Source organism: Netta rufina (genome assembly GCF_964035555.1).
Source record: "Netta rufina genome assembly, chromosome: 19".
Taxonomy (NCBI): Eukaryota; Metazoa; Chordata; class Aves; order Anseriformes; family Anatidae; genus Netta; species Netta rufina.
The window spans coordinates 10,351,126-10,361,900 of record NC_140143.1 but is presented as its reverse complement, the minus strand read 5'-3'; the positions used below and the strand labels follow the sequence as shown (position 1 = coordinate 10,361,900).

The 10,775-nt window shown below is 52.7% G+C and overlaps 1 protein-coding gene across 1 annotated transcript; it reads left to right on the top strand.

Moving 5' to 3' along the window:
• Positions 1 to 3,868: 3,868 nt before the first annotated feature.
• On the top strand, positions 3,869 to 10,357 carry TEKT3 (tektin 3; the record flags this gene model as incomplete). The annotated part of the gene is made up of 7 exons (XM_084298553.1): positions 3,869 to 4,447; positions 4,966 to 5,049; positions 6,418 to 6,488; positions 6,703 to 6,846; positions 8,097 to 8,319; positions 8,485 to 8,639; positions 10,141 to 10,357. The coding sequence occupies 7 exons, from the start codon at positions 3,869 to 3,871 to the stop codon at positions 10,355 to 10,357; spliced, it is 1,473 nt and encodes a 490-aa protein (XP_084154679.1).
• Between the last annotated feature and the right edge of the window lie 418 nt (positions 10,358 to 10,775).

The following is a 10,775-nucleotide window of genomic DNA, read 5'->3' as shown; positions in this document are numbered from 1 at the left end:
TACAGGAGCATGAGGGGTATCGGGTTCACGTACTGGGTGCAGTTGGTAACTTCTTGCTTTGGAGTCACTCAGCTTGTGAATTTGGCAGTTTTACTGAAGCCTCACCTTTGTAGCTTTTAGGCACATCATAAGCCCTTGAAAATCCACTGCAGAAGCTGTGATGAGACCAAAGCTTCACCCACTCTGATGTCCCCTCTGTCCCCCTGCAGCACAGTTCTCATGTCCCTGTCTGCTGCCACCGATGCATCCCTAGAAAGTCCCTTCCCTAAATGCTTTACCGGTGGGCCATTTACAATGCCATCTAAATATTACTGCTTAATTCCAGCAAACGCCTCTGAGGCAGTGTGGTGACCTACAACCACTAGTGGCATCCCTCATCATGCAGTGATTCACCTGAACCAGATCAGCTTGAACAGGGTGTGCAGGAGGGAATGGATGCAGGGGGCATGGAGCTGGGCTGGGTCCTGCTGAGGGGCAGAGGCTGCCCATCGTCTGCTGGAAAGATCTGGCTGAGCTGCAGAAAAGCAGCTCGTGTGCTGAGCCTTTTATTTCAGTTTGATTAAGTTGATTCTTCACCCAGCTAAAGCAAGATGTGTGTTTAAAGTGAAATCAAAGCATGCTGAGCTTTGTATACGCGAAGCAGTTGGACTGAATTATTTTTTCTGTCGGATCTTTGGCAAAGAGACAAGGATTCCTGGATTTCTGCTCACGAGAGGCTGTAAAGCATTTTGGTACCGTCTCAGTCAGTGACTGCAATAGGTGGGAAAATGAGAAGAAACTGACAACGGAACACGAAAGGACAAACATCAGCCTGAATATTTGATTTACCATCCGCATTGCTGACAGTTAGTCTAAAGGGATAAAATGAAGCCAAGGGAAATGTTTCCCCTGGGTGAAGTGTGATGTAGGGCTGGCCCAGGAGCACCAGCACTAACACTAGGATATCTGAGGCCAGCACATGGTTGCCCAGGGATGGGATCAAGTTGCCCAGCACAGTCACTACATAGCCCAGAGGCTGCACTGAGTGGTGCATTTAGGGCACTGGGTTGCCCAACAGCTGCACTGGATTGCTCAGGGCCAGCAGCAAGTAGCCCAGGGCCAGTACTATGTTGCCCAGAGCCATCACTGAGTTGCCCAGGTGCTGCACTGAGTAGCCCAGGGGCTGCACTGAGTTGCCCGGTGGGGGTAGTAGGTTGCCCAGAGCAGGCACTAGGATGCCCGCTGAGAACGCTGCATTGCCCAACAGCATCCCCAGGTTGCCATAGCAGCTGCAGGAGGTTGCCCAGGCAGAATCTGGTCACTGAGCACCCAGCGCCCGTAGCAACGCCCTCCCCAGGTCCTGTGTCCCTGGCGGCCGGGTGCTGGGGATGCTGCAGCACCCAGTGCTGCTGCCACCCAGCCCGACAGCACGGTGGTGAGTGGCAGCCCCCGGGCACCCCCTGAGCACCCACCCAGGCAGCAGAGGTAAGTGTATGCTTTAACTGGGAGTAATGGGGGTGTTAGAAGTAGATATTTTTCCTAATCCCCTCCAGTTATCATTGGGGCGGTACCTCTTATACCCCAAAGCATGTGCTCAGGTGGTCGGGGGCTCCAGAGCATCTGTGTTCAGGGGGGCAGAAAGTGTCACCTGAGGGCAGTTTATCCCAAGGGGGAGGAAGGAACATTTATTTCAGCTGGAAATGCAGGGAAATACAACCCCAATCCATTCCCAAGGGCTTTTTTTCTCCTTTTCTAAAGATACATATATCAGGATCTGAAAGAGAATAATTTACGTACGCGGTGGGAGCCAGGGAAGTTGTCTCCTCTCTGAAGGCTGTTTCTCAGGTACAAAAAGTAGCACTGAGCTGGGTGAAACCCAGCAGGGACAAAAGGGCTGAAGGGACGGCTTTGTGGGAACCGGCACGCACAGAGGTTTTTGTTGGACCCGAGCACAGACATTTCGTCCTCGGTTCTGCCAGACTGGCTTCGTGTTTGCAAATATATTTTTGTTAAACCCGAGGGTGTGAGTTTCCCGCTGCCTGTCCCAGCTCTGCTTGGGCCAGGTCAGACCCCGGGGCCGAGGCTCGGTGCCTGCAGCTCTGCTGCCCTGGACTCAGGTACTGGGGCAGCCAGGCGAGAGAGGCCAAAATCAGGCACAGCTTGAAAATACCATCCGCAAAGTTCAATGATTTCCCAGCTGCAGGCTGGGCACGTTTCCCCTCTGACTCATCCCGATTTTCCTCTGACTTACCCTAGCTGCAGGACCTGTTATTCTCCTGTCTGTGCCATGCATTTATTTAATAGCTGCATTTTGATCAGCGCTCACATGAATGCATCAAACCATTGCGGGCACCGGAGACACAGCGAGTGTCACCCGCTGCCAGCAGCCTGGCGGTGCCACCAGGGCACAGGACCTGCTCATCTCTCCCTCGCCCATCCATCCTCTTTTAAGCATTTTGGTAGGAAGCCATGAGTAGTTGTTGGTCCTGCCTTTTGTAGAGGTGCTCTTTGTTGCAGAGCTGACTAGAAGCAAAAAACCCTCTTTTCCCCAAGGGTTTTATAATTTCTAAAACAGGCCGGCCTCTCTCAGCTTGCCTACTCATGCAAATTGATCAGGGTAGCCCAAGAGGAGCAATTAAAGCTCGTCATGTGATTGCTTGTGTGGACACTTTGTTCTAGAATAACAGCCAGTTCACTGCATGCAAATGGCCTATTTTTAAAGGGATAATGTTGACTGCATGCAATAGCAAACAGGATTTAGCAATGCCTCGTGTCAAAACCCCTGCCATCCATGGGCCTTGTGGCACACTGGTGTCCCAGCCTTTCAGCAGGGCTCTGGCCAGGCTGGGTGGGATGTGGATGGGGTGGTATTTGGGGCAGGACATGTCCATGTACCACAGCAGCAGGCTATTTATGGCCGTGGTGACTTATTCTGCCTGTGGGTGACACTTGCAACCATGCAAGAGCTCTGTATCAAGCACAAGAAACCCTCCTGAGCACGTGTCCTTGGGTTAGGTGCTCTAGGTACTTTATCTGGCCCTCTGACTTGTATTTCTGATCTCACCTGGCTGAGGAGCTCCCCCCACCCATGAGGGCGTCCAGTGGTGCCGGTCTCCCTGGGCTGCTTTGCTCTGGGTTACTGCCTTGGGTTGCTGACGTTTACGAGCTGCCCCCAAAAGACTGTGGGATGATTTCTCCTTTCCAAGTGCATTTATTTGACATTGGCTGCAACACAGACATTTTTCATCTTTTGCAAGTCAAGAGAGATGTCTTTTTTTTTAAGTAAAATTGGTGGGAGTTTCTTCGAATTTGAGTGTAGTTCTGCACAGCTCAGCTTGCCTGCAGGCTCCTCGTTTGAGCTTTTAGTGCAAGTGAGGGTGCAGTGAGGACAGAGTCCCTCACCCACAAATCACACTGGGTTGGTAGCAGCTGCATGTCCAAAGGGACACAGCTATCAGGGACGGTAATGGAACTTTTAAAGGGAAAATCACATCTGGAGCACTGTAAGATCAGCAGATATGCCGGCCAAAAGAAACAAATGAACAGCAGAGAATCAGCAACTACAGTTTCATTGGAATGACAGATTTAAGGAAAATGAAGGCATAATATCTGTCATTCTCCTCAGCAGCGATGATTTGTTTCTCTCTGCTTTTCAAGACCTGACACCAGATACTAACAACAAAGCCAAATCCTTGTATATACAAGTGCTCGGGATGCTGTCAGGAGGGATTTGCTTTCGAGAGCTCTAAGCCCATTTGGGCGCTGTGTGGGTGCTGCGTGCTTGCTCTCGGTGTTGTACGTTGCTTGTGTTGCTACAAGAAATGCTTGCTGAGTGCGACTCCTGCCTCCTCCCCCTGCAGGACCCCTGCCCTAAGAGCAGCGACCAAGCATGGAGCTCGTCGGCTCGCCCTTGACGGCAACTCATGCCCACCCGAGGTCGACCCCCACCAACTTTCTGCCTGCCATCAGCACCATGGCTTCGAGCTACAAGAACCGTTTTCCTTACTACCCCTTGCCTCAGAGCTTCAGCCTTCCCTGGGCACCCAGCGCCTACTATAGGACGGCTGCCATCAATCCCACTTTGGCTCCCTTTTCTGGAAGCGCCCAGGGGCTCACCCCCAGCAAGATGCTGCCGTTCGTTTCCAACAGGACGTCCCTTTTCACCCGGTACACCCCCGATGACTGGTACCGCTCCAACCTCACCAACTACAGGGAGTCGGAGACGTCCCGGCACAACTCGGAGAACCTCAGGGTCGACACCTCCCGCCTGATTCAGGACAAGTACCAGCAGACGAAGAAAACACAGACGGAGAGCACCAAAAACCTGGGAGAGCGTGTCAATGACATAGACTTTTGGAAGTCAGAGCTCTGCCATGAGCTGGATGAGATGATCGGGGAGACCAACGCACTCTCAGACATGAAGAGGCGGCTGGAAAGAGCCCTGGCAGAGACCGAGGCCCCGCTCCAGGTGAGCGCTGTGCCCAGCGGGCTGCACACTGCAGACTGCTGCTGAGACATCTGCAGCCATTCAAACGTCTAATTAAGTTTCATTGGAGCCCCGTAACGTCTAGAAAGTTTTTATTAAGGGACCGTTAGTTAAGTCAGCAGTAAACAAGCCCCTCACCATCTGCTGCATCCCCTATCAGGGCATGCTGAGCACATCAGAACACTATTTGCTTAACCAAATATTTTTATTAGTAGTATATCCAACATCTTGTGTTGGGATAGGAAAGCCCGTGTCGTGCTACGTGGCTCGGGTGAGGTCAGCTTCCAGCCAGACCCGGGTCCCCGTGCACAGCTGCGGGTGCACCAGGGCCACGTGCACTCCTCGTACAACGTAATGCTGATGTTGCAGCTCAGCTGCTCATTGCCAGCTAAACCCTGCCCCGGACACGTTTTTCCTCTCTGTGCCCACCTCCAATTTCTTTTCTCTTACATTACTGGAGGACGGGACCCTGTCCCTGTAGCTTGGCATGTCCCCAACAGGTCGCTCAGGAGTGCTTGCTCCACCGGGAGAAGAGGATGGGCATCGACCTGGTGCACGACAACGTGGAGAAAGAACTCTTCACAGTGAGTCTGGCAGCACAGAGCGTGTGCTAGAGCTCCTTCTGCCTAAACTGCCCTACCTGTTCCATAGCTGGCCCTTGGGCACTAAACCCCTCAGTCCCTGGGCCAAGGGATGGTGTGTCCATCAACAGCATGCCCACATTTTGGGGTAAGACTTTCCCTAACTTACTGGAAAGCAGCTGTGTCTTTGTGCAGCATGCAGAGGTCCTGGTCCCCCTTCAAGCAGTTTCTGTCCCTGTCTTCTTGCCCCGTGTCCTGCACCCCAGAGCCCTGCCCGGACAGCACCTACATGCATCTCAGCACACACAGATGCACGTACAGATAGAGGGGAGGCAGTGTGTGGCTGACAGCTTCTCTGCTTTTTCCAGCTGTACTAGCCAGTCTAATAAAAATATTACATCTACCCCCAGCTTTGCTTTGCTCAGAGCAGCGTGGCTGCAGCAGGACTGCCGCTCTGTGTACTTAAGCAGTACATTTTATAGAAACCATAAAAACGTGCACTCCTGCCTGCCTTTATATAGTCTGCTTTAAATTATGAATAAAAGCAAACAAGATGAGAGTTGGCACAGAAGATGGGATCCTAACCCAGGGTACAGCAAAGCACAATCACTGTGAGGGCCTCGTGAAGCTGGGAAGGAAACGGCAGCCCCTGGGACTGTGAAGCCACTGCTCTGTTAGAAGATTTTTTCTTATGAGTCAGGCCCTAAAAAATTAGCAGATTGGTTTAAAGGTCATGAGATTTTAGGAAAATAGTCAGAGTTGGTATCTTTATAATGGCTGTTTGGATTTCAAGTGTTGAGGACACATTTAGGCCGTGCTTTTCAGCTGGTTGTTACAAACAGGAGAGCTTAAAAATTACCTGTTTTGGAGCCTCCTGATCACTGCCTCCAGGATCTGGGGCTGTACAAATGTGACGGAGGTGTGCTGAGGTCAGGAGAGTGCTGAGCAGCACATGCCTTCCTCCAGTCTCATTCTTAGAAGTGGCTGGGAATTCGCATTGAAGGAAAATCCCCTTGTCCCATTTGTATGGGATCTCTCCTGGGGTAGAAAACATTCCGGGAGCAAAAAGGGAAGGTGCTGATTGGGGATGGTTGTGTACCTCATCCAGGTAACTGCTATGAGCAATCAGACCAGGTCAGGATCTAGCCCTGCTGCCACAGTGTGGCACTAACCACCGCTTGGAGTGGAAATCAAGATGAGAAAATGCTTGGCCACCCCCCGAAAGTCAGGGCAAAGGCTGCGGCTGTGGCCATGGCACTGTCCTGTCCCCCTCCTGGTCACTACACCAGGGCTAGAGAGGCCAGAGGGGATGAGTATGACCAGGACCAACGAGTGTGGACACTGATGTTGATGTGCTTTGTCTCTGCCCAGGAGGTGGACGTCATCAGGTCGTGCCAGGAGAGGATGCAGCGCTTCCTGGACAGGGCGAAAGCCCAGCTCGCGTAAGGGGCAGCTCCCAGCTCGTGCGGCAGGGCTGAAGTAACTTTGCACCTGTAACGTGAACCCCAGCAGACCCCCACCCTTACCCCATCCTGTAGATGCGAACCCCTCTGTCAGCCCCATACAAAGAAGTGGTGATGCTCGTGGGAGCCCGCAGTCCCGGGGGAAAGCCCTGAGCCACGCAGGACACTGATGGCTGCTCTTTCCTTGCCAAAGGTCCAACAGGGCGGCCCAGCATGAGGTGGAGAGGGACCTGGCCAACAAGCAGACGGCCTACCGCATCGACGACAAGTGCCACCACCTGAGGAACACCTCCGACGGCATCAGCTACTACCGCGGGGTGGAGCGGGTCGATGCCACGTGAGTGCACTCCAGCACCGGGCTGCGGGTCCCAGGGGTGTGGTGGCACTCCTGGGATGGTAGTGGCTGTCCTGGCACAGCGATGGCTGTCCTAGCACGGCACTGGCTGTTCTGGCACAGCGCCGGCTGTCCCCATCCCCTGTGCCTTGGCATGCCATATCCAGCCCAGCCCTCTGTACTGGGTGGCTCAAAGAACAAGGTTTAGAGAGAAAAAGCAGAATGAAGTGCGTCCCACCTAATTAAACATTAGATCAGGGTGCAGAGATCAGCCTGAAAATGAATTCAGCTCAGCACTGCGACGCACCTCGTTAGGTCCGTGCACATGTCCAAGGCTGTGTCGCTGCTTCCCAAGTGCTCTTCATTGACGTAAAGTCTGGGGGCTCACCCCTGCTGGCAGAGGGGCTGGCAGGGAGCCCAGATGGCACAGAAGATAAAGGAGTAGAGAGCATGGTCCTGGGACAAAGTTCAGATGCTTTTGGGTGCCAAGAATTCAGCTTTGGCTCTGCAATAAATGAACGATGACCTAAAGCAGCGCTCGCAGAGATATGCTGTGAGTGGCAAAGGGTCGGGGGATAAATCTGCTGTGCACACAGACACATGCAGTTGTTGGGGGGGGACACACATGGATTGAGTCGTTTTTTTCTGGTGCTTGAATAATTCTTCACAACAGAGCTCAGACATATTTAGACAGGCAAATGAATTGCAAAGGATTGATGTTGAAATTCAGAGGGGGTAAAATGTGCAGAGGATCAGCGTGTTTTAAATGGAGCTTAAGTGGAATTTGAGGCTTTTGTTGACCTTGTTCTGGACTGCTGCACAGGCGTGAACTCCATCCCGAGTGCACAGACAGGGAATCGAGTATTATCTAATGCTCATTCAGTTTTGTACGAAATTGAGATAAGTTACGAGCAAAATGAGTCAGTGCAGTCTGTGTGTTGTCACAGAGCTGTGAATCACTTGGCACTTTAATCCCATTAACATGTAAATATGAGGGCTGATTAAAATCTCATTCTTTCTATGGGAATCTACTGTTTGTGTGAGCCTTCCTAATTATTGCAGAGTTGTCATGGACATGTCAGTATTTGATAAGCTTTATGGGATGAATGGTGTCCAGGTGTTTAACTTTCATGTGGTCAAAGAGCATGGATCCCTGGGAGGCTGTGTTTAACCCGACCTGGTGGCATCCCTGCCTGCCCATGGGCAGCTCCAGCAGCATGGGGCCACCGGGGGCCTCCCCTTTCCTCCCACAGCATCTCAGTGCCAGATTCCTGGGCCAAGTTTACGGACGACAACATCCTGCGCTCCCAGAGCGAGCGGGCAGCCTCTGCCAAGCTGCGGGACGAGATCGAGAACCTGCTGGTGGTAACTGCCAACGAGATGTGGAATCAGTTCAACAGCGTGAACGTCGCCTTCACCAACCGCATCGCCGAGACAGCCGACGCCAAGAGCAAGATTCAGACCCACCTGGCCAAGGTGCCCTCAGCCCTTCCCTTCTGGTGTAAAATGCTCTCTTCTCAGTGGTGTCTCCCAAGCAAAAACCTCCATGCAGACCTGGCCCAGGTCCAGGGAAATGGGAAACGATGCTGTTATTTGAGAATGCACTTTTGAATTTATGCACCTGTTTCTTTTTCATGCCAGACACTGCAGGAAATCTTCCAGATCGAGATGAGCATCGAAGCCATCCGAAAAGCCATTAGGGACAAAGTGCCTCCGCTAAAAGTCGCTCAGACCCGGCTGGATGAGCGCACGCGGAGGCCCCACGTGGAGCTGTGCCGGGACAGCGCCCAGCTGCGGTAAGGCAGGAGCGTGGGGCTGGCAGCACCCACGAGGAGTCACCAGTGGTGGCCCTCAGGAACATCACTGGGTGACAAAACTGACTGGGGTCTATTTTTTTCTATATAGTCCTTGTTTAAATGCATATAGTAGAAAGCACTGAGCAAGCATCCCTGGTGCTGGGAGAGCTTTGCACCCACAGAGAAGGCTCTTGTGCCATGGCCCCATCATGGCCAGGTACAGCCTGATGCTACCCCATGAGGGGCTAAATTGATCTGAATTGATCCCACTTGGATCAATGTCCTCCTCCCCATGGTTGGATGTGCCCTGTTTGGAAGGATAAGCCTCTTGCTCCCCCATAGCATCACCCTGAGAGCACTCAGCTCCTTCCCCTGGGGTAACAGTAAGAAAGGTGCAACACAAGGAGAAGCAGGTAGCTGCAAGGACTGTCCTCACCTGCCCTGGGGACAGTGGAAAACAAAAACTCTTGAGTGCAGGATCGTGGGAGGCTCCTGGAAGACTGGGGCAGGCTGCGCAACTGCTTCTTGGCATTCCTTCAAGGTCTTATCTGCCCCGTCAGCAGGAGAGGCTTGGCCAGGGCTTCCTTCCGTGCCTCCTCCTCCTCCTTCAGCCTTCAGCCTTCCAAGGTTACCAAGCACTCTGAGAGGAAGGCAGGCCAAAACCAGCAGCTTCCCCAAGAGGCAGAAGCGAGGATGTTTCACAGATAAGGGAATTGTCTCCCTGGCCCCTGGCAGTGACCTTGCTGCTGCTGTAGGGACAGAAGGAAAAACAAACCTAAGCTGGACAGTTTACTGGGTGGGAGCTGGTGGGTTTGTGAATCTGGAGGGGTCTTCCCCTTTCTCAGAGAAAGGAAGAACACCAGAGGAGAGCTCAGCCACTTCCTACTTTGTGTCTTACCCGTCCTGATGCCACCTCCGCTCTCCTCTCATTAACATCACCCTGATGCTGTCTCTGCCTGGAGGAGAAGCCAGGCACCCAAGGGTGTCCCGAGCAGCCACCCCCATGCAGCAAGGAGGGGGCTGAGCTCCCTGCCTGGGCCGCCCCTTGGCCTGATCCAAAGGGAAATCTTTGAAAAGCAATTTTAAGCTTTCTCAGAACACCCAGCTCTTGACCCTCTTTAACATCTCACTAGCTGCTGTTTTATTTTTCCCTTTTTTTTTTTTTTTTTTTTTTTCTGTCTTCCACTAGTTTCACATTCACTTTTAGCCTCTCGCAACTCTCCTCTGCTGCTGGCTGTGTGTCTTTGGGTGTGGGGAGGACCCTTACCCAGGGAAATCCAGGAGGGTGAACAGACAAAGCCGCAAACCCGAAGGGGAACAGGAAACCACTGGGGCTCCCTGCCCTGGTGCAGCCTCCTGCCCTCGGCTTCCACGCGGAGGAGCAGCCCAGCCCTCAGCTTTCATGCACGGCTGCCAGAAAACAGGGTTGAGTTAATCTGACCTCACCGAAGGGAGAAATCCTTCTGCCTCCATGCTCATGAGGTTTCTTGCTGTTCCCCAGCCTCGTCAATGAGGTCCACGAACTCGATGAGACGATCCAGAGCCTGCAGCAGCGCCTGAGGGATGCCGAGGACACGCTGCAGACGTTGGTCCGGTCCAAAGCAGTCCTGGAGCACGACCTGGCTGTCAAAGCCAACTCTCTCTTCATTGACCAGGAGAAGTGCATGGGGATGCGCAAGAGCTTCCCCTGCACGGCACGGCTGGTGGGGTACGTCTAGGCTGGGCTCAGCCCCGCTCCCCCTGCCTGTTGTGGGATGTCTTCTCAGTTCTGCTAGGATACCTTGAATATCCACGGTCAGACTTCCCGATGGAAGTCCTGAGTAGGAATTAAATGCTCACTTTGTGTCTTACACCGTCTACTGTTCTTTTTTTCTCCTTCCACTGCTTGTTCAGAGCATCGATAGATGAAAATATCCCGTGTGCACTGAGAACAACCCCGCCCCCCCCCCCCAAGGGATTCACCCTTCCCTTTCAGTCAATGATTTTAGGAGAAAAAAAAACTGTCCGGTCTTCCTCCTTTTGAGTCTGTCTGTGGAAAAAGCACAAGGGGAAGTAACGGCAGTTGTCGGAGTAATTAGGTGTTGACATCCATAATGTATTTTTAACAGTGCGGCAGAAACACAAGCTATCCTGAGA